The sequence below is a fragment of the Callospermophilus lateralis genome, chromosome 5, assembly GCF_048772815.1.
Source record: "Callospermophilus lateralis isolate mCalLat2 chromosome 5, mCalLat2.hap1, whole genome shotgun sequence".
Lineage (NCBI taxonomy): Eukaryota > Metazoa > Chordata > Mammalia > Rodentia > Sciuridae > Callospermophilus > Callospermophilus lateralis.
In genome coordinates, this window is record NC_135309.1 from 43,245,085 (window position 1) to 43,267,043 (window position 21,959).

At 51.7% G+C, this 21,959-nt stretch overlaps 3 protein-coding genes across 11 annotated transcripts in view; all 3 read right to left on the minus strand.

The window, feature by feature from the left end:
• Positions 1 to 2,022: 2,022 nt before the first annotated feature.
• Positions 2,023 to 7,586, minus strand: Dok3 (docking protein 3). The gene is made up of 6 exons (XM_076855849.2): positions 7,555 to 7,586; positions 6,792 to 6,979; positions 5,331 to 5,636; positions 3,227 to 3,326; positions 2,965 to 3,137; positions 2,023 to 2,852 (listed from the first exon to the last, which is right to left on the minus strand). Exons 2-6 carry the CDS (start codon positions 6,855 to 6,857, stop codon positions 2,169 to 2,171), a joined length of 1,329 nt encoding a protein of 442 aa, XP_076711964.2. The 5' UTR covers positions 6,858 to 6,979; positions 7,555 to 7,586; the 3' UTR covers positions 2,023 to 2,168.
• A 1,190-nt stretch (positions 7,587 to 8,776) lies between these two features.
• Ddx41 (DEAD-box helicase 41) lies at positions 8,777 to 14,278 on the minus strand. The gene is made up of 17 exons (XM_076855850.1): positions 14,232 to 14,278; positions 14,030 to 14,140; positions 13,524 to 13,683; positions 13,356 to 13,430; positions 13,167 to 13,227; positions 12,910 to 13,046; positions 12,460 to 12,532; positions 12,175 to 12,328; positions 11,964 to 12,100; positions 10,860 to 11,022; positions 10,495 to 10,626; positions 10,183 to 10,254; positions 9,965 to 10,061; positions 9,683 to 9,832; positions 9,510 to 9,581; positions 9,286 to 9,396; positions 8,777 to 9,119 (listed from the first exon to the last, which is right to left on the minus strand). The coding sequence occupies exons 1-17, from the start codon at positions 14,256 to 14,258 to the stop codon at positions 8,983 to 8,985; spliced, it is 1,869 nt and encodes a 622-aa protein (XP_076711965.1). The 5' UTR covers positions 14,259 to 14,278; the 3' UTR covers positions 8,777 to 8,982.
• A 2,497-nt stretch (positions 14,279 to 16,775) lies between these two features.
• The window catches only part of Fam193b (family with sequence similarity 193 member B), a 31,717-nt gene continuing 26,533 nt past the window's right edge, over positions 16,776 to 21,959 (minus strand). For 8 of the 9 annotated variants that reach the window (XM_076856625.2, XM_076856623.2, XM_076856628.2 and 5 more), the window contains 4 exons: positions 20,473 to 21,493; positions 20,243 to 20,318; positions 19,332 to 19,429; positions 16,776 to 17,173 (listed from right to left, as the gene is read on the minus strand). In XM_076856625.2, the coding sequence (XP_076712740.2) occupies positions 19,333 to 19,429; positions 20,243 to 20,318; positions 20,473 to 21,493 (1,194 nt within the window). In that variant the 3' untranslated portion in view covers positions 16,776 to 17,173; position 19,332. Of the gene's footprint in view, positions 17,174 to 19,318; positions 19,430 to 20,242; positions 20,319 to 20,472; positions 21,494 to 21,959 lie in introns of all 9 variants that reach the window. The other variant, XM_076856624.2, reaches the window with a different exon arrangement.

A 21,959-nucleotide genomic window follows, 5' to 3' on the forward strand; every position in this document is an offset into this window, starting at 1 on the left:
AGAGTAGGTGGGAAGGGGGAGAGACTAATTTTATGGAAGAGAAAGGTGGCATCTTGGTGTGCCAGCCTTTGAGAAACTGAGAAAAGCTGGGGGCAGAGCACATGGCTGGGGACAGATACTTCTTCCACTGTAGGAACAGGAGAAGATGGATGCAGATGCTGGCCCCTTTGCTGGTGCAGTGGTGGAAGACTGAAGGTGGTGGAAAGTTCACTTCTATTGATGGCTGTTGTCCCACTTCATCAGTGAGGTGGAAATGGGAAGGAATGGAGAGGAGAAGGATTGAAGGTCTCAGGGAAGAGAAAAGCCATCTGTGTATAACACAGGATCTGAGGGCAGCCTCGAGAGCCAGCGATAATATTGTGTCACAAGGCAGTCAGCCTGCTTATGTGAATTTCTCCAACTGTGGGCAGCTGCCAGAGAACAGGCACGGTAATAAGTTGGGTTCCCCTGAGGCTGGGGGCTTTGCCAGTCAAACAAGATGGAAGGAGACAAGAGAGTGAGAAATGACTCTGCAGGTGAAATTGAAAGGGGACAAGGATAGAAGGTAGACAGGGACCTTACAGATCATGAGAAAAGAATCCTTGTAGGTCATTGTGGCTGGAAAGGAAATATTGGTTATGCTAGAGGAAGTAAGCTGGAAGGAGGGAGAGGAGTGGCCAGAAGAGGATGCTTTTATTTTATTTATTTTTATGTGGTGCTGAGGATTGAATCCAGGGTCTGGACTCCCTCAGCTTTTCAGCTTATTCAACACCTTTTTAAAAATCTTTCTTTTGGTGGAAATAAGACTGGTGTGTTACTGTTTGAAGACAAGATTCGAGATGTGCCAAGGGCAGCTGAGATAGAATTGAAGTCAAGGGACAAAGAGGCCATATCCTTGGTATCACATTGTATGCATGGATGGTCCCAAGGTTGTCAGCAGGAGTAGCAGAGGAGAGAAGGAGAAAGCAAGGACTAAAGCCTTCTAGAAATGTGCTTATCTCTCTCTGGAATGTTGGCTCCTTGAGAACAGGACTAAAGCTGTGAACATGCCTTGTCCCATAGTGTTCTGGTACAGTAAAATTCTGATGAATAAGTCTAATATGTATTTTTTTTCCAGTGCTGGCCCTGGGCTTTACACATGCTAGGCAAGAGTTCTACCACTGAACCATACCCTGGCCCACATGTATTTTAATCTTTTTTATAGAATTGTTTTTAGTTACGGATGGACACATACCTTTATAAATTTATTTTTATGTGGTGCTGAGGATCAAACCCAGTGCCTCACACGTGCTAGGTAAGTGCTTTACCATTGAACTACAAACCTAGCCCCTAATTTAGTCTTGATCCTTTACAGTTGAGAAAACTGAGGCCTGAAGTCCCCAGAAGTATCTGTATATTGTTCTGCAGGGAACAAGTGTTTGGGCGTATACATCATTGAAATCCCTTCTTTCTGCTCCTTACTATCCTCCGAACCCCACTCCCTCCTTCCCAGCTTGGGCATCTTGGTCTCCAATTTTGCCCCCTCAAATGCAGTCTCCACATTGAGTCTGACCATGTCCCTCCCCTGATAATGAAATCCAGCTCACCACAGGGCACCCAAATTTCCTCTGTGTCCACATCTTCCTCATTATCTCAGGCCCATGCATATCTGTTCTCAGCTTGGAAGGCCTGGGCTCACTATCTACCTGGTGGGCCCTGCCTGCCTCTCCAGTTCAAGGCAGAGGGCACCTCCCTCTTCAACAAGCTTTCTGTCTCCCTCCACCTGACTGTTCATGTCATTCCTACTGCACAAATGGAACCCAAACTATTGCCATCACATCCATTTGCTTCAGTGGATTTGAGCCCACTGGTAGCTGAAGTCAGGTCTAGGACATTTGTGTCCCTGGAGGACAGGACATTGGTGTTTGGTGCAATGAATGTGAGGGTCTTTATGTTCATGGGGACCCTCAAGTGCCACTGCCAGGGGCTGAAGTGAGGTGGTATGGAGTGTGGGCCACAGGCAAAACTGAGGGGTAGCTGGTACTTTATTGGTTAATCTGTACACTGTACACTGGGGGACACACAGGGCAGGGTGTGGATCCTTCCCAGGCTGCCTACTTTGCTCCTGCAAGCCAGAGTAGACAGGAGTTTGCCCACCCTCCTGTCCCAGGAGCACCTCTATCCTGCCGTCACTGCCCAGGTCTTCAGGGTCAGTCACAGTGAGTAGGACCCTTCCTCCGCTCTCGACCCAGCAGTGTCACCAGCTTGGCCTTGAAGCCTGCCTGACTGCCGGAGCGGCTGGTGCCACCTGCCTCATCAAGCTCCAGCTCTAGCAGTCGCCGGTACTGAGCCTCAAGGTTGCTGTCATGGGTGGGGCCAGACCAGCTCAGGTCCTCGCTATTGTGATAGATGGGGCTGGCTACGGGGCTGTGGCCGCCAGAAAGGCTCTCTTGGAGCTCAGGGCCCCCATTGGGCAGTCCAGGACTGGCCTCCAGCAGGCACACGTTCTCATAGAGGTGCTCGATGGTGGCTGGGGGTCCACTGGCACGCTTGCACACGGAGGCGTAGAGATCGGACACCGGCTCCTCAGGCGCAGGGCCCAGTAGTAATGGTAGGCTTTGGGGCCCGGGATCGACCACAGGTGCCCTTCTGCAGGTGGGCAGATCAGCCCCTGGTGACACCTCCTGAAGCTCCCCAGGGGGGTCCAAGGAGGGAAGGGAGGTGGCGCGAGGCAGGGGGCAAGGCCTGGCAACAGCCCGTTCTGGCAGCAGTTCCCGTTGGCGGGCGATGGCAGCAGCCACAGACCCACACATGTCAGGGGCACGTGGGCTGCTAAAGGCAAAGAGGCCCTCGCCTGAGTCACAGCGGCGGCCAGCCTCAAAGGAGAACACGCCCTAGATACAGGGACATGGGTAGGGGTCAGGGGCTGAGGGGTCAGCCTGCTGACCGCCTACAGCCCTTCCCTGTAGGGACCTGCGGAAGTGGGGAAGCTACCCAGCACCTCACCTTGTCAGAGCCAAACTTGCGCAGGAAGTGGTAGGGCCAGCTGTAGAGGACCTGGGGGCTGGCAGTTCCCCTCAACTGGATGGTGTCTTGGCCCAGCACCAGGAGGTAGGGTCCCTTTAGCTGGCAGCGGACAGCAGCCTCAGTCCTCTGCACCACCACTGGAAACTCACTCGCTGTAGGCAGGCAGGAGGGTACCCTGTCAGTCCCCCAAAGATCCTGGGTGGGAGGGGCTGAGGTTGCCCTAGGGCCTCCCGTGACTCACCTCCCTGCCAGGAAGAGTAGATGGAATTTTCCTCCATGGGGACGAGGCCCCTCTTGGGCGACTCAGCTTCTCCTGGTCCTGAGGAGCATTCCCCTGTGCCCTGGGGAGTGGGCTCAAGTCAGAGGTTAGAGTCTACCTGCTTCTCTTCCCCACCCCTCCCAAGGGGTCCACACCCCTGGATTTTGCTACAAGCAAGGGTATCTGGGGCCCCAGGTGATAGTCCCAGTTGTGCCCTTGATAAACTGCCTGACTCTAGATACCCCTCTGAGGCTATTTCCCTACCTGTATGATAGGGCGGCAGTCCCCACTGGGCTCTCTCTTGAGGGTGCTGAGCTGGGGAAGGGGGAGCTGTGCTTATAGGTGTCTGACAGCTATAAATCACTGTGCAAACAAGAAGATGTCCCCCATAGCCCCTGAGCTTGGCCTTGGATTTGATTGGCTTGTAGGTGTCTCTAATAGCTTGGAGCAGTGACAGGTAAGAGCCTCAGGGGCAGCATACAAGAGCGAATCAACCAGTGGCTGTTGACCCTTCCTATCCCTCATCCCACATCCAGTTCTTTAGCAGGTCCTCATGTTCTTTTTGACTCTTGGCACCTCCACCATGACCACTTTGGCCCATGGGAGAATGGCTAGGGTCAGATGCAACTGCTTCCTCACTTGTCTGTTTAATCCTGTTCCTTTAAAAAAGGTAAAAATGTAACAAAATACATGGAATATAAAATTCCCATTTTAGCTATTTTAAAGCACACAATGCAGTGGTTTTTATTATATTTACAAGATTGTGCAGCCATCACCACTACCTAATTCCAGAACTTTTTCATCACCCCAAATGGAAACCCTTTACTCATTAGCAGTCACTCCCCATTTCTCTCTTTCATAATTCCTGGCAACCACCAATCTACTTTCTGTTCCACAGATTGGCCTAGTCTAGACCTCTCGTGTAAATGGAATCATACAATATGTGGTCTTTGTGTCTGGCTTCTTTAATGTGTTCAATTCTCATTCCTGTTGTAGCATGTTATTCATTTTTTATGGCTAAATAATATTCCATTATATGGATAGAACATGTTTTGTTTATTCATTCATCAGGGAATGGCCATTTGGGTTGTTTTTGGCAACTGTGAATAATACTGACAAGAACATCCATGTGTAAGTTTTGTTTGAATAGCTGTTTCAGTTCTCTTGGATATATATTGAGCAGTAGAGTTGCTGTGTCATATGATAACTTCATGACTGACTTTTTTTTTTTTTTTTTGGTACCAGGAATTGAACTCAGGGGTGCTTAACCACTGAGCCACATCTCCAGTCCTTTTTGTTTTTTATTTTGAGATTATCTTGCTAAGTTGCTTAGGGTGTAAGTTGCTGAGGCTGGCCTTGAACTTGAGATCCTTTAGCCTCCTGCATGTGTCACTATGCCTGGCATCATAACTAACTTTTTGAGGAATCACCAGACATTTTGTTCTGGTCCATCAAGATCAGTTGAAAAAGCTAATCTTTACAAACATCAGTGTCTGGCTTAAACCCTCCAAAGGCTTCTCTGATTCAGACACAAATCCCAAATCCCACACATAGCCCAAAGTGGCTTCAGCTGGCTCCCAGTGAGCTTTCCAACCTCTCTACCTCTGCGCTCCTCCTGATCTCTACCTTCAGCCACACAGTCTTCTCTCTGTCCCTTTTGTGGTGAACACACCACTTTTTCTTGCCCGTGGACCTTTGCCCATACTGCCCCCTCATTCACAACACTCCTCATGTTACTGTATTTGCCTGGCCTTTCCTCTGGCCTTTGCCTGGTGGGCTTTTATTTGTTATTGAAGAATCAGGCCCACTGTCTCTTCAGAGAGGCCTTCCTTGACCATTCTGCCTAAAGTTCCTTCATTTATTCCAGTTCCATCCCAGTGTTTCATTTTCTCTAAACTGGCACAGACATCGGAGATTCCTTCTATGGGTTTCTGGGCTGTTTCCCAGCCTTGCAGTTGCTTGGCAATGCTTATCGAGTGACAGGATGTAAACTGAGAAAGGAGATAAGCAAGCACAGGGTGATGTGGTTCCCCACCAGCCGGCCTTTGGACTGCCCCGCCCGCTCGCCCGCCCATCCTGTACTCACAGGGAAGGCCAGCTGGCAGATGGGGTTCATCCAGGACTGGCGGTGCTGTGCAGCCAGCAGGTGGCTTCGTTCGGTGGTAGTGAGCAGGAAAGCACCAGTGTCCCGGGGACAGCTCTCACCATCAGCGGGCAGCACAGACACACAGTCAGCCAAGCGGATGATCCTCCGCTCCCCCCTCCGGCCAGGCCCTGCAGATCTGTCCCCTGCTGGCCCCAAGCCACCATCCCGAATGTCCCAGCTCTCTAGCCGAGCCACGCCTGATGGGCCTCCTGCATACAGCAGAGCCCACACTTTCCGCCAGGACTTCTGTGGGAGAGAGGGTTGGGGAAGAGACTCTTAGGTGGCAGATTCTTCTTACCACTCGGCTCAGCACAAGCTACCCAGCAACTGTTCCTGTCTACCCAGTCTCGCCTCTCCCTCCCACAAGTCTTCAGGTGCTAGGGAAGGAGACCTTGCCAGGGCTGGGCCAGGCAGGGGAAAAAGTCTGTATTTGGGTTCAGTCAGCCCTGGGTTCAAATCCACCATGCCCTTTCCTGTGACCTCCATAGCCCCAGTGTCTTTGTCTCTCAAGAGGCTGTGAGAATGTGAGGCTGGTCTTTTACTGGACTATGTCTGTAGAGTATCTAGTGTCTTGGGCACACTGCTATTATGTTAGTTGCCCACCTGTCACCCCCCCACCCCCACATATACACACAAAGAAAGAGAAAAAAGACATTGGGGTGAAGCTGGGAGGCCAGAGCCTCATGATGGCTAGGAAGGAAACATGCAAATAACTTCTAACAAAGGAAACAGACTACTTATCTGCCTGAGCAGCAGCTGCAGCTGAGTTGTGGGGTAAAGGGCCAGGCCCACTGAAGAGCTGGGGCCCAGCCCTGACTGCAGGGCGTGGCTCTACCTCCAGGGGCTCCTTCAGCTCAGCCCCTGGCCCTTTCCATAGGTAACAGTTCACTATTAGATGGGTCAGAAGGCTGCTTGGCTCTGCCTTGCCTAGAGGTTTTGATTCTTAGACCCTTCCCTCATCTTGGTGACTCCATCTCTAAAATAAGACAGGGTTTCAAAAGCCTGTTCAGCCTCAACCTTCTCAGGCAGACAACAAGACTTTATTCTGCTCCCCAATTCCTGGATTCCAGCCACACACCATAGGGTATGTCTGTAATCCCAGTGACTCAGGAGGCTGAGGCAGGAGGATAGTTAATCTGAGGCCAGCCTCTGAAACTTAGTGAGACCCTATCTCAAAATAAAAATAAAATAAAAAAGGGCTAGGGGTGTAGTTCAGTGGCTGAGTGCCTCTGGGCTCAATTCCTAATGCTGCAAGAAAAAGAAATTCTGGGTTCCATCTCCCATCCTGACTCCCTTCCCAGTTTTCCCAGGTCCAGGTGGGTTATCCAGGGCTGGGGCAGAGGCCCCTTTCTCTGCCTACCGCTAGTCCTGGGCAGCAATCTGGCAGCCAGGGGTCCCCACCTTGCCAAACTTGATGTGCTGCTGGTAGAGAACGCCATCCTTGACGGGAGTCTCCACGGGCTCCATGGCCACGATTGGGCCCGAGGCCTTCTGTTCCGAAGACCTGAGGAGACTGGTGAAAGGCTGGAGGGGAACTCCTCACACTTCCCCTTCTGGCCACTTCCCCCTCCCTTGGTCCAGAGAGGCAGCTGCAGGCATGGGGGAGGGGAGTCGTCCTCAGTTAAGGGATTGAGGGGCAGTACGTTCTTCTTAGGGGTTCTGGCCAGCTCAAGGTGTCTATTTCTGCCTTCGAGAGCCTCAGGCCACCTGAGAGCAAGTGACCCCTATGCTGGCATCTGGGTCAGCTGGGTATGAGCAACTGACCACAGCCTGGCTGTCCTGAGTCATGAGCTCCAATGCTTCCCCCATCGGGCCAGCTGTGCAGCTTGGGACCCGGTGCTGCACAGTCTGCTCCTAGCCTGGGACCTTCTTCTCACCAGACTGGTGAACTCCTGGCCCTCCACCAAGTCCTGGTTTGTACCATTAGGTTTGCCTGAGACTGTCTCACCCTGTCCTCTCTACTTCTGTCTGGAATATTTCTAATTTTCATTGACTCCCCATCTTCATAGCCCTTGCTCCACCTGGGCCCACCTGACTCTCCACCAACCCACACCAACTCTGCTTTTCCTCTTCCCCAGCACTCAGGGGCTTGTGTGTTCTGGCCTTCACTTCCCCTGAGCCTCATTTCCCCACAGACCAACCCCTCCAGGGAACCCCTCACCACTGTGCTGCTTGGGGCAGTAGGCTCTGCCTCCTCCTCTTGGCGGCCTTGCCTGGTCACTAGTCTTGAGAGCACAGCAGCCCTCCTATCAGGCAGCCAGTCCTCATGGGATCCACACCCCTAACAGGTCCTAACCATGTGAGTGTGGGGGTAGGCCCCCAGTGGGCTCCCCAGGGAGGTCACATGCTCTTTTAAAGCTTTGCTTCCTGTCAGGTGCCTGGCTTTTTATTTTTGCCTTGCCTTGCTGGAGACTAGTATTGGGTTGTGTGTGCATCAGAATTCTAGGGACAGTCCCATGTCATTCAAAGCAACCTTCAGAAAGAATGCTGTAACCACACTGAAGAATGCTCTTTGGGGGTCACATTTGGCCAGAATAGATCTTCTAGGGCCTTCTAGTACCTGGTTCTGTGCCCACTGTGGTCCAGATAGCCCTGAGCTTTAGGAGCCTCAAACACCACATCCTTTGCATTCTCATCGCAATTTCAAAAATTATGAAATCAAGGCTCAAAAATATTAAGTAACTTGTTGGAGGCCACACACAAAGCAACAAACAGGGTTGAGCAAGCACTGTCCTGCTGGAATAAGCATGTGGCCTTGCTCACGAAGTTCCTGGCAGAGGAACTGTGCAATACACAGCCACTGCTGTACTGTTCCTCCGCCCTCTTCTTGCTAGATATGAAAATCCTGGTTGATCTGTTGGCAGTCTTATGATGGAGACCAACCTTTACTTGCATATGAATCTCCTGCCTTCCTGTGGGCTTTCCAGGCAGGTTTCTGCCAGGCTTGTCTGGGTCCTTGCAGCCCCCATAGGGTGCTTGTGGCCTGATTGGCAGTCCTGTGGTATCTGCTGCCTCCTTGGTGAATGGAACTGAGTATTTCTGACAGGGAATACGCACAGGCAGGCAGGGGCAAAGGCAGGAAGCAGCCTGCCAAGGGGTTCCAGAAGCCCCCAGAGCAACATAAATTGACAGGAAGAGAGAGGCTGACAGTTAAGCCAGCCAGCCAGGGGGACCAGAGGCTTAGCTGTTTCCCCTTGGCCCCTCTGTGATTCATAGTCCCCACACCTCTGAGCACACAGGAGGGACACTGACTGGCATTTCCTTCCATAGCCAACATGAGGGTAGGTGCTGGGAGGGGGAGTAGGAGGGCTGCTGGAGGCTAGAAGGCAAGGGCTGTCCAGGATTCAGAGGGCTGATGGCAGAGACACAGAGGCAGGGCTGGGGCTGAGAGAGGGGGCTTGTGCTTTAATGACAGCTGAAGGGAAAGAGAACAAAAATAGTAATTTTGGGGTGGCTGGGGTACAAGGAACAGCCCAGGCCAGCTGGGCCAAGATGCTGGCTTCTTGTCCACGGGGCTGGTGTCTGTGTGCACACAGGGTGGCTGAGTCCTGGAACTGAGGCCTCTTGGAGATAAGAAGGGAAGACAGACGGCTCAGAAGTCCATGGAGCTGTGGGCCAGGTAGTCCTTGCGGCCAATGTTGCTGACCTGCTTGGTCTGCATGGCCTCAAGTTTGGGGCAGTCAGTGATCCGATGGCCCAGGCCCCCACAGAAGGCACAACCACGTTCTCCTGGAGGGGTGGGGCAGGGTTAGCAAAGTCACAGGGTCAACATCCAGGCCCTGGACCTTTTCCCCTCTCCCAATTAGGTCCCCCCAGTCCACCAATATCTAGTATGGATTTGTTTTGTGGTGTTCTGCCCCCAACCCCAGAGAACTTGCGCCTGCTCAGCATTTACCTCCAATGTCCAGCATGGACTCGTCCCCGGGGTGCAGCACTTGTAGTACAGGTGGCACCTTCTGTTTGGCCTCTAGCAGCAGGGCCTTGAGATCCATCAGCACTGACTCATCTAGGGAGAAAGAAGAACCATCAAGCCCTACTCTGGGTCCCACAGTCAGAACCTGGGCAGCCACAGGTGCAGGACCTGGGGGACAGCTGAGTTGGTTCTGCTGACAGACTCACCACAGGCCTTGTTAATGAAGGTTGTAGCAATGCCTGTGTTTCCTGAGCGCCCTGTGCGGCCAATTCGGTGCACTGAAAAGAGAAGGACAGAGCCTCTAGCTCACTGCACCAGGGCGGGGACCTGGCCTGGTCCTTCTGTCTACCCCACACCCCTGGTCCCTGAAGTTCCCCACCGTAGTTCTCGATTTCCTCAGGCATGTCGTAATTGATGACGTGCTGGATAGCAGGGAAGTCCAGGCCTTTGGAGGCCACATCTGTGGCCACCAGGACATCCTTCTTGCCCTCCCGGAATGCCTCAATGGCTTTGGTCCGTTCCTCCTGGTCTAGGGAGGATCAGGCAGCAGCTATCAGAGTTACGGTGGGAGTTTTGGAAGCAGGCAGGTCAGGCAGGGGAAGGGATAGGTGAAGGGTTGCTATAGCATCAGGGTTCACGCTAATGCATGCACTGTCCTGACCTTTGCCCCCATGGATGGCAACAGCCTCAACCCCCTTGAGCAGCAGATACTCATGGATGGCGTCCACATCGGCCTTCTTCTCTGCAAAGATGAGCACCTATGCAGGAAGGCCAACGCTAGTCACAGGGTGTTCCTCCAACTTTACCCCAGCATGCAGTCCCTACTACCCTCTTCTTTGTCCTGGGACTCTGGCACTAGCCTGGACTGGCTGCACTCACAGGAGGGGGTGTCTTCTGCAGGCACTCAAGCAGGTATACCATCTTGGCCTCTTCCTTCACGTATTCCACCTCCTGCCAGAAAGAGGCCAGGTCAGGTGATCTCAAGGTTAGGGTCACTGGCCACGACCCTGCCACAGAAGGCTGGGTTTCTAATCTGAGCCAGGAGATACCCAGATGCCTCTTGCCACCAAGAGCCAGAACCCCTAAGAGCAAGGGGTTCCAATTAACATGAAGTGAACCCCTTTTTCCAATCAGTTTCACCAGATGCAGTCCTCACAGGTGAGAGACTGTTCACCAAGAATGCCTGCTCACCTGAATGACATCCAGGCTGGCGGCCCCAGCACGCCCCACATTGATGGTAACAGGCTTTACTAGGGCACTCTTGGCAAAGTTCTGAATCTTCTTTGGCATGGTAGCACTGAAGAGTAGAGTCTGCCGCTGGCCCTGAGGAAGGGTGGAGGCTGGGGCTGAAGCATGCAGGGCTGGTGGGGATGCGCCAAGATGTGTAGGGGATAGGTTCTGGGGATACTAAGCAGCTGGGATATGGCCCCCTTGAAGTAGGAGCAGAAGATGGGGGCAGTGCAGAGGCTCAGGGCCCTCCATAATTGAATGTGGTATGCATGGGGCGGCGGGGGGAGGGGCAGTACAGGAATTCCTGGAAAGGTAGGGGGAGGTACCTTGAAGTAGGAAAAGATGGTGCGGATGTCGCCCTCAAAACCCATGTCAATCATGCGGTCAGCCTCATCCAAGGCCAGGTAGCGACAGATGTCTAGGCTGACCATCTTCTTCTGTAGTAAATCCATGAGGCGTCCAGGGGTGGCCACCATCATATGTACACCACTGAGAACCAAGGAGAGACCCTGAGGTTGGGGCTACTTGCCTATCACCTACCTAGAGATGGCATCCTACCTCTGTTCTGCTCTAGGATTTCTCTCCTGTCTCTCATCCCCTGTCCTCTCCTTGTTACTCTCCATATTCTGCCCTATACATACGGCATATAAGATGGGCCTGCAGGGGCTGGGGTTGTGGCTCAGTGGTGGAGTGCTCGCCTAGTACACGCGAGGCACTGGGTTCGATCCTCAGCACCACATAAAAATAAAATAAAGGGCTTACAGCTTTCTTGCGACCTTGGCATGAGACACCTTCCTCCTTTTCTCAGGTCACTCTCCTAGCCCCAGGAAAGCTATACTGAAACCCTGCAGAGGCTTTATCCCAGGCTCCTGCAGCCCCCTTGGAGGCCTTGCTTGGCTCACTTGCCCAGTACTGACTTCATCTTTTCTGCGCCTGCATCTTCCCCAAGACTGAAAATGCCTCAGAAATAGGAATGGGGTCTGGCCCATCAGTGACCCCAAGGCTTGGTCCATGGCATCTGGCAACGTCTATGCGGTCTGAACTGTGTGGAAAGGGCATGCCACTCTGATCTATCCTTGATCTAGTGCCCCAGCCTCCTTGGTTGACTGCAATGAACAACCCTGACTTTTCTGGACACCCCTGATCCCTACTTCTGTGTTTTCTGCTTGAACTGCCTCTCTTCAAAATTCAAATATCACCATTCCTGCAGAGCTTTTTCTGACCTCCTACCTTCAAGATGCCTAGGCCATTCCATTTACTGTGTTCCCACAGTACCTGGCCATATGTCTCTGTCTCACCTCAATCCACCTCCCCCTAGACTTTAGGGTCCTTAAGAGCTGGGCCCCAACAGGAGATTTCTGTGAGTATCTGCAAAATGGCTAAATTAAGTTTCTCTGGGGACTTTGTGGGGCAAGGGTGCCTGTACATACTGTCGGATGGTTTCCATCTGCTCTTTGACAGACATTCCCCCAATGCAGAGAGCACAGCGCAGGAGAGGTGAGCTGTCCTCCTGCAGCAGTCGGCAGTAATATTCCAGGATGCCATGGGTTTGCCGGGCCAGTTCCCGCTGTAGGCACAAAGATAAAGCTGGCACCAGGTGATCCCAGTCTCTACCCTGCCCTCCAGTCCAGCCCATCTTACCGAGGGGCAGATGATGAGTCCATAGGGCCCCTCACGCTTAGAGAAAGGCAACCGCTTCTCTTGTTCCAGACAGAACATGATGACGGGCAGAGTGAACACCAACGTCTTGCCTGACCCCGTGAAGGCAATGCCAATCATGTCCCGGCCCGAAAGACTGTAGGAGAAGATAGCCTGAGGGCCAGGTCCAGCAGGAAACAGCAACTACTTCTCCAGTCAGACACTTGGTTATTGCTTCTCCCTGTCACTGCTTTCCTCAGGGACCCCAAGTCCATGGTCCATACTCACATGGTAGGGATACCTTGGATCTGAATAGGTGTTGGGTGGAGAATGCCTTTTTTCTTTAGGCCTCGCAGGATGGCTGTGGGAAACAGCAAGTGCTTTATCAGAGTCCTAGAGTCTGTAAGATCAGCACTACCCCACAAGCTGCAAGTGATGAAACAGGCTCAGGGAGAGAAAGGAAGAGAGACTTGTCCAGTGCCAATGGGCTTGCTGGAGCCAGTATTCACACCCACAGCTATCTAAACCCAATAGCAGTTTCCCAGTGAGACTCTGTTACAGAAGACAGAGAATAGTTGGGACAGTTGAAAAACAAGCCTAAGGATATCCCTTTTTTAAATCTCTCCATTCTTATTGTCTGGACTCAACATTGACAATGCTGAGCTCAGTGGAGGCTAAGGCACACCTCACCAAGACTCGATTAGAAAAATGTAGCATTTCCTCTCTGTTCCCAGATACCTGCAGGAAACTTCATTTCCTTAAAGCTCTTGATGGGTGGTGGGATACCATCTCCCTCCACCAGGATGTGGTACTTCTTCCGAACTCGTTCATGCCGCTCTTCAGACATGCTCAGGACATAACGGGGTGGTGTCCAACTGTGGGTGGGTGGTAGGGTTCAACAGAGGCCTTGGAACAGCTGGGCTTGGGGTGTCACTGCTAGTCTCAGCCACACACCATCCTAAGTAAGGGCAACTGAACAGTCTGGAAAGACATACCTGGTTTTGATTGGGTCATCATATGTAATGCCCTTGGCCATCTCCTTCACTGACATCAAGGCTGAGAAAACAAACATAACTCAGGGCTGGCTCCTGTTTCCCAGAGGCCAGATCCTATGAGATATTAAATGCCTGGGGTTGTAGGGAGATGGTTCAATCCACCTCCTTATTGTCCTAGCTAAACCCTACCTCGGCCTTCAGCCACACTCTCCAGAATCTTCTCTTCTTCCTTTAGTTGCTTCTCCTTGGCAGATTCCTTGCGGGCTGAGAAAAGAACCCGAAGATGTGAGACAACAAAATAAGGCACTAAGCTTGGTTTGTACCTCCTCCCTGTCCAGGCAGTGTTGCCCAATCCACCTTCAGCCTTCTCTTTGAGGTGCTGATGCTGATCCAGGAGGCTGACGTTGGACTGAGGGCCCAAAGGGATGTCGTCCTCATCTCCTCGGGGCTCACTGCTGCTGTCCTGCTGCTCTTCCTCTGCAGCTCCCTTGCGTCTTCGCTGCAGCAGTTTCTGGAGCTGTGGTTTCACCAGTGTCTCTCAGAGTCAAGTCCAAAGTGGTGTGTGTGTGTGTGTGTGTGTGTGTGTGTGTCTGTCTGTCTGTCTCGGGGCGAGGGTAGCATGGTCCCCGGGGAGACTGCATCAGGATCCGGGCTTTTGAGTGTGGGACCTGTGCCTGGAGGCGCAGACTGCCTTACTCCTCCGGCCAGGTCGCCAGTCCTTCCTTTGCCTCGGGGCTACGCTCCCGTGTACAGAAACTTAGTTCTCAGATCATCTCGGAACTTGGGGAAGGCCAGCGCCTCCTCCAATCCCAATGAAACCCGGTGGTCACGCCCCCATTCCTCCTCCGACCCCGATCCCTCACCAGAAGTTGTCGGCGCTGTCGCAGCGGCACATAGGGTACGTAATCCTCATCGTCCTCATCCTCATCCTCGGAGCGGCTTCCTCCTGCGGTCGCGTCGTCCGGGCGGGCGCGCTACAGATACAAGCGAATTAGACCCGAACTCCGCATCGCCCCCACCTTCACTCCCGCTCCCCACCCGCGTGGGCCCCAGCCTCGTTCCCACCTTCCGCTCGGGTTCCGACTCCTCCATTCTTTGTCGCACGCATGCGCGCCACGGCAAAACCACGCCTCATCTTTGAGCGAGATCCAATCCGATGAGAAGAAGCGAACGTCGGCGCCTAGCAACCATCTTGGAGATCCGGATCGCGCAGAGGGACAAATTTCCTCATGAGGTGGGTGCGGGGCTGTGAGTGGCTACGCCACTGTTGCCAGGGCCTAAGACATCAGGTACGACGTGTAGGACGCTGGAGGATTTGGAGCATCCAGAAGAAGACTCCCAGTGGAGACTGATCCGGAAGGGAGAAGGGCAGCCTGCCAGGTACCTAGCCAGACCTAAAGCATGACACCATGCTTTACGCCGCGGCCAGCGAACATTAAGCCCTCTAGTGACCCGGGGTTCCCGGATCTGGCAAGCTGGGATCCTGCTACTGTCTCCGCAGGAGCAGGGTGGGGCTTGATGAATAAATGACCCCGAACACCCACAACCGCTCTGACTGGTTTCATCTATGAGATCACGCAGTAGTGATGAGGGATAAATAAAATCCTGATGACAGTGTTTTTTAATTGAGGCCCTGTACATATGTAAATGATTGTTGTAAATCCTATAATAGAGATCAGAGTGACCACCTAGAAGACTTCGAGCAAACACTGGATTTGAGTTTCCAGGGAAGTGTGGGAATCTCCTTGCAGGGAGTGGAAAATAGAGGCTTCCTGAGCAAGAGTACAGCAGGAGTAAAGATCTGGTGATGTGCAAGTACATACATTCTTCAGGGAATAAAGAGATCACCATGGCTGGTGAGAGGCCAGGGTAGCCAGGGATATGGTAGGAAAAGGATACTGGGCCCAGATGATGCAGGGCAGTGACTGTTAAGTTATAAATTCAATTTCACTGGGGACTAGTAAAGAGGAATAACATGGTTTCCTTCATTCATGTTTAATAGGAGTAAATGCTGGGCACTGTGCATAGTGCTGAAGCATATAAAGGATGAACAAGACAATACACTTGGCATGTGAGATGTTTTGTGGATTAGTTGAGAAGACAGAAAACAAACCATGTTTGGAAAAAAGGCAGGACAAATGGCTTCTCATCTGAGATGTGGGATTAATAGGAATTTATGAAGGAAGATAATTGGGGAAGAGGGAAAGATGAGAAAAAAAATGTTGGGAATCCTACAGGTAGTAAACCTAACCAGAGACTGCATGGCTGGGATGAGTGCTAAGCATCAGGCATCCAGGCACAAAAGACCCTGAATGCCACTCACATAAGCTTTTCTCTGTAAGCAAACGGACTACTTGATCAGGTCTTCATTTTTTGGCATGATGGAGCCACATTTTGGACAGCTATGCTAATTTAACTTTATAAGGCAGGAGCTTGGTGCAAGAATGGCAGGAAGAGGAACACAAATAAATATATGAGAAAGGTTTCATAAGGAAGTGTTCACACTTCCTCAGAGACTGGAACAAATAGGGACCAGGAATTGCTTGCCTGTGGTCAAATGCTGTTTCCCTTCTTTAGAAAACACATTCACACATATCATGGTGGGGCTCAACCTGGGGGTGGGGAGGGGAGGTTGTGATTTCTGGTCCTGTTTATAAAGCTCCATAAGCCTTCTTGCCAGTTATAGAACTCTCCTCTAGACACAGAACACCCCACATAAGCTCAAGTTAAGAGTTGGCTTTAGTAACGAAAACTACTTTGGAGACAGGGAACTTGGACATATAAATGACAGTCATTTTAGGATATACATATTTAAATCTGAATTTCCAAAACACCTCCGTCCATTTGGGGGACGAGACAGTTTGCTTGACTTTACAGACTGGTTCATTATCTTAGACTACATGTCCCATTCCCTCTAGGAAATCAGATCTAATTTATAAAAAATCATTTTACCCTCAACTTTCCCTGACTAAATTAAGGCAGCGTAAGGAATCTGTAACTTACCAGGCTATTGGGCACTGTCCGTAGAGGCCCATGATCTTTCCTAGACCTTTGCATGCAGAAAGACCACATCTAACTTGCAGATCACCCATCTTGTCAAGGGGCAAGCTGAGACATACAGCTGGGAGGGCTGCTTCCAACTCACATACCAAAGTCTCTCCAACAGGAGGCAAGGGCACCGACCCCACAGTTACATAGGCCTTTGCTCAGTCCTGCTTGGTCAGAGTTCAGTGGAGTCACTTTCTTCAACTGTAAAATGGATTAACTGTTCCATTTAGGATTGTTTTGAAGAATTCTAAGGAGGGCTGGGGATGTGGCTCAAGCGGTAGCGCGCTCGCCTGGCATGTGTGAGGCCCGGGTTCGATCCTCAGCACCACATACAAACAAAGATGTTGTGTCCACCGAAAACTAAAAAATAAATATTAAAATTCTCTCTCTCTCTCTCCCCTTCTCTCTTTAAAAAAAAAAAAAAAAAGAATTCTAAGGAAATTTAATAGAAACCAGGACAAACTGCTGACAATGGATTAGTGACTAAGGTGATCCCATGCTTCTGAGTATATTTGTCACCCCACCCCCCACCAAGACCAGCAAATCACCATTCACATCAACTCTGTGTCCAAATGTTGCTTTATCTTTCAGCATGAAAGATCTTCACAGTATCAAAAGTAAAGAATTGAAAAAAAATAAAATAAAAACAAAAACAAAAAACTGAACACAAAGAGAGCAGTGTTGGGCCAGCAGTACCATCAGCCCCTGGCCCACAGCACAGGCCAGCCCAGTCCCCAGGTTCTGAGTGTGGAGGCTGCATAGCACCAGGAAGCGGCTCTGCCGAGGTCCTGAGGGACTCTAGCACAGCACAGCATCCATTCAGCGTTTGGTTGGTCCAGGATGGCAGGAGCAGGGAGGGGTCAGGGCAGGTGGGCAGGACACGTGGGAGGAAAAACTGTAGACCTTCAGCTGGCAGTTGGGGCCTCAGGATGCCCTGAAGAAGCTTGACCTAGGCAGGGCTGAGAAAGAATAAAAGAGCAGGATCACAGTGAGAACAGTGCACGCCCGACCTACACGGACTCTGGGTCCCTGTGGAGGTAAGAACAATGGTCTCCTATTTTTGTTCCTTAGGCTGAAAATGCTGAATAGATTCCCTGGATCACATCGAGCAGAAGAAGAAGGTTAAGACCCTATTGGGGGGTGGGAGGCAAAGAACCCTAGTCCTGGGCTGGGGTTCTGGCATGTGAGGGATAGTTTCTGAGGATCTTAGGACCCCTGCTGCAGAATACCCTTCTGGGCCAGGACTAAGTAGCTAAGTAGCTACTAGTTATCTGCTCTCCCACTGGCAGGTACTAGACAAAGCCAGCTCTGTACTCATATTCCTGCCTAACACTCTAGAGACACAGCCTGGGCTAGGTCCCAAGTCCATGCCAGCACTGCTTTCTCATGCATAGAGCATGTTTTAGAGATCAGCCAAGGTGGGAGAAGATGGTTGGATATGGCTTCCTGAATGACAGTGGAATTTGGCTTATGGGAGATGTAACCCTTTTTCTCTCATTAGGAAAACAACGGGTGAAGTGCCTGGGTCTCTGCTACTCCTGATTCTGTGGAGGTGGAAAAGAGGCAGGAAGACACCTTAACCCTGGAAGATGATCCTAGGGTATGGATATCTTGTGGATCAGGGAGCACAGCATCCCCAGCAGAGGGCTGAGGGGAGTCTAAATAAGATAGTCCTGATGTAGAGACAGCACAAGGATGCCACACCGAGTGCAGCCCTGAAGGTTGCCTTGGCTTCAGGTTCTCCCGGCTGTCCCTAGGGAGCTGAGGGTCCAGGAAGCCTGTTACTTCAGCCCAGAGAGTTGTTCTGGCACTGGAAAGAGAAGAACAGGGGTGGGGGTAATGAGCTCAGCTTACCTACCCCAGCTTTCCACCGTCTTGAAGGGTAAGTGTATAGTTACCCCAGGGACACAACTCAGGGTTAAGACAGGAAAGTGCACAACTGCAAGGCCCCAAGCCCAGCACTAAGGTGCACCTGCCAGCTGCCCTTTTCTGCACTAAGTTCCCAGACAAATGCCTTCTCCTAGGGTGTGTACCCAGTCTAATATCATCCAACGTCAATATTTCAGACCAGCCAGATGTGGTGGTATATATAATCCCAGAGATGTGGGAGGCCAAGATGTGAGGATTGCAAATACGAGGCCAGCCTCGGCAACTTTTAGCAAGACTCTCAGTAATTTAATGAGACCCTGTTTAAAAGTAAAAAATAAAATGGACTGGGGCTAGAATTGTGGCTCAGCAGTAGAGTGCTCCCCTAGCATGGGAGGGACCTGCCTGGGTTCGATCCTCAGCACCACATAAAAATAAAGGTATTGTGTTGTGTCCATCTATACCTAAAAAAATTTTTAAAAATTAAAAAAAAAAAAAATCAAAAAAAATTTAAAATAAATAAATAAATAAAAGGACTAGGGATGTAGCTCAGTGGTAAAGTGTCCTGGGTTCAATCCCAGAACCAAAAATTAAAAAATTAAAAATTAGAATAAAAAAATAGACAAAAGGAACTATGCAGGGAGTTAGAGGGAAGGCCAGAGCCATCTGGAGGCTGGGTCTCTTCTTCCTGGAGGCAGCTTGGTTACTATCTTCTTCAGGGAACTTTTCCCACAGTAAAATCCTCCATATCTGAAAAATCTACAAATCCTTGTTCTCACTCATCTGCCCTTCACTGCTCCCTTGGGGCTGGCTGTCTTTTCACACTGCTTTAGCTGGAAGCCACTCTCATCATCTGTATTGAAGAACCAGGCTAAGCAAGTGGGATCCAAACCCAAGGCCTGATTGTATAAGGAGCGAGGGCAGCCCCAGGGGTTCTGCAGCTTCCTGGCAGCTGGTAGAGAGCTTAAGCCTTGGTGGTGATAGCCCAGGGATGGCAGTCCATGAAGGGACCCTGCAGGAGGAGGGTCTGCCAGAAAGGAATAGTGCAGCAACAGAGGCCTGGGGTGAGTGGCTGCAGGAAAAGAGACGGGGTCTAGATATTTGGACACTGCCAACTGGCTTATGTGGGGTTGTTGTAGAGGTACAGAGACCACGGCCAACAAGCCCCAAATCTAAACCCCTTGCCCAAAGCAGAGAATGGGAACATAAGATGTCAGAGAACAGGGGATGCAAGTAACCTGGGGTCTCTACCTCACTGAGCTGTGCTGGGAGCAGTTTTCTTGAGGCTAAAATTGGTCCAGTTCACAGCAACTTTCTGACGAGTTTGCTTTGCTGAATCCAAACAGAACCTGTTGGGAGACAGGAAGAAGCATATCAGAGGTTCCCTCGCTTCCTCACTGGACCCCTCTTCCAGACACTAGGTGTTCCACTAAGAAACCAGCTGATGTAACACAACCTCTGTGCTCCCAAGTATCAGGGTCTGGCAGGCATGGGCGCTTTGCTGGCTCAAGAATCACTGCCCATGAGGCCAGGGGGACAGGAAGACCACCCCCACCCGAGATTCAAGCTCCTTCCTAACCTCATAGTTCATTCTCTAACATATGGGATGGGCTTCTATTTCTCTAAGTATGCTTGCTTCCCTTACCCTCAGACCTTGGTACACCCTGGCCAACTCAGTCTTAATTTTCAGGTTTCAGCTTGGGTATCACCTCTCCTAGGAAAGCTTCCTGGCCTGCCTCTGCCCCCCAGCTTGGTTTGAAGCCCCCATCCTCTTCCCATCCTGTACCCCCTCATGCTCCTACACCTCTAATAGCACTGATCACTGTGCTATATACTTCTCGATCTCTCCTTGTCTAGATTGCCCAGGCATGGTAGAGGAAATATAAATGACTAAAGAGTGAATAAAAGCTGGAAAAAGCCCAGGTCTGGGGGTGCCTGATGTGTCACATCCTCCCTATGCCTTGCACCTTCCTAGATGTTCCATTCTGGAAAGTGGCTTCCTGGGTTCCAGCAGACCAGCTAGGTGGCAGGGCCTGGAGGGATAGTGAGGTACCCCAAAGAGCCAGGGATTAGGCCTTTCTAAAGTTCAAGGTACAATATGGGACTTGGGTATAGGCAGGGGCTCCCCTTGCAAAGCGAGAGAATTATGAGCCCACACGTACCTCTTGAAGTACTCCACCTCTCGGTCAGTCTCATCCATCTCCGCCCCATCCATATCCTTAGGCAGGAACACATCGTCTAGGAAGACAGAGCCAGGGGGGCTCAGTGCCCACAGCCAAGCCTCTGGGGTCATGCTCTGGGGGGCAGCACTGCCCATACACGAGGACTGCCCTCCACCCTGTGGCCTGGTTGGGGGGTGCGGGACCAGCCATTTGGTTCCTGGTGCACTCACCCAACGAGGAGGCTGACTTCTCCTGCTTGTTGCGGCTCCTGCGGCTGCGGCTCTTGCCCTGGGGTAAGCTCTGTGGCCTTGCTGAGCCTGGGGGTTGTACAGACTCCAGCTCTGAAGGACGTGCCTTGACCTCACTTGGCCAGTTCCGCCAGGAGTTGCCCTTCTCCTTCTCAGTTTTGGGGCTGTCAGCCCAACCTGATACTGGCCGGCTCCCTCGGCTGCCCTCTCCAGCCTCAGCACAGCTGCCTGTGTTGGGAAGCTCTGGGGCCTTGCCTGGTTGCTTGGGGCCAGATATCTGGCTCTTGGCACTGGGAACCTCTATGTTGGCTGGAGGATGGGAGGCCGGGTTCACCTCGTTCTTCTTGGCCTGACTACCCTGTTTTTTGCCTTTCCGTGGCTTCCCACCTGTGGCCACAGGCTCAGGCAGCTCCTGCTTGGAACTGGGGACCTCCTTTGAGCTTGAGTCCTCAGAACTAGGGTTGCCTGGTTTGGGCGTCTTGACCCAAATCACCCGGGACAGGTTGGGCACGGTGTTGAGTCTCCTCACTAGCCCATTCTCAGGCATGATACCAGGAGGGGGGCCCCTCACCTCTGTCCATGGTGGGTGGGGACCTCTCATTTCTGCCCACGGTGGGGCCGGCTCACCTGGCGCTTGTAACGTGTGGCTCTGGGGAGAGCCCAAAGTCAAAGGGGACAGGTCAAGGTTGATGTCAGGCCGTTGCTCTGAGGAGCCATTGAGGTTTGAGGGGGATACAGTTTGGGGCTCAGGCTCAGCAACTCCCTCCTTAGAGAAGCCATTGCTGTCCATGCTGAGCTCACACACACTGAAGCTGGCACGGATGGAGTCTTTGACAGTGTTCTTGATCTCTTGCAGACGGCTGCTCAGGAAGCTGTTGACCCGATCCAATTCCTGGTCAGGCCACTCCAAGAGCCTTTCCCTGGCAGGCCTTGGCTCCTGGCTTCCAGAAACACGATTTGCCTGCTTCAGAGTTTCTGCTGCCAACTGGGCCTTCTCTTTTTCCTGCCAATACAAGAGGCAGTTTCAGCAGAGGTCTGTCAGCTATCAGACACAATATGACACTGGACACATCGGTCTGGGACCCAGCTTTGCTACTAACTTGCTGGAGACACAGCCTCACAATCCTGGCCTGCTCCCTGACACTGCCAGAATGAGGGTGAAATGTCTTCGGACAGGTTTGCCCTCCCCAGAGAGTAAGGTTTTTATAGTTTGTTCATACCAAGCCCCTGTGTTGGTCCTACAGCCTAAGAAGGCTGGAACTCAAAGAGACAGGTTATGCCTCCCTGGCCTGAGTTGTGTGTGAACTTGAGCAATTCATATACTTACCAGTTGGGTCCCTGTGGACTCATCAAAATGGGGACAATAATTCTGAAGACCAAAATGGGGATTCATGTGAGGAACATGGCTGCTGGAGAGGCAGTCTCTCCAATTCTGCAGGCGGGAGGGGAAAAGTCATATTATACAGTCT

What these genes read in the sequence shown, in the direction of transcription:
- Dok3 (XM_076855849.2), bottom strand. Translation starts at nt 6,857, where the DNA reads ATGGAGCCCGTGGAGACTCCCGTCAAGGATGGCGTTCTCTACCAGCAG. An exon ending in TCTGCCAGCTGGCCTTCCCT is followed by an intron (nt 3,327 to 5,330) that starts GTGAGTACAGGA and finishes CCCACTCCCCAG; the next exon opens with GGCACAGGGGAATGCTCCTC. An exon ending in GCAAGTTTGGCTCTGACAAG is followed by an intron (nt 2,853 to 2,964) that starts GTGAGGTGCTGG and finishes CCCTGTATCTAG; the next exon opens with GGCGTGTTCTCCTTTGAGGC.
- Ddx41 (XM_076855850.1), bottom strand. Translation starts at nt 14,258, where the DNA reads ATGGAGGAGTCGGAACCCGAGCGGAAG. An exon ending in GATGACCCAATCAAAACCAG is followed by an intron (nt 13,047 to 13,166) that starts GTATGTCTTTCC and finishes ACCCACCCACAG; the next exon opens with TTGGACACCACCCCGTTATG. An exon ending in CCAGCCTGGATGTCATTCAG is followed by an intron (nt 10,255 to 10,494) that starts GTGAGCAGGCAT and finishes TCTTTCTGGCAG; the next exon opens with GAGGTGGAATACGTGAAGGA.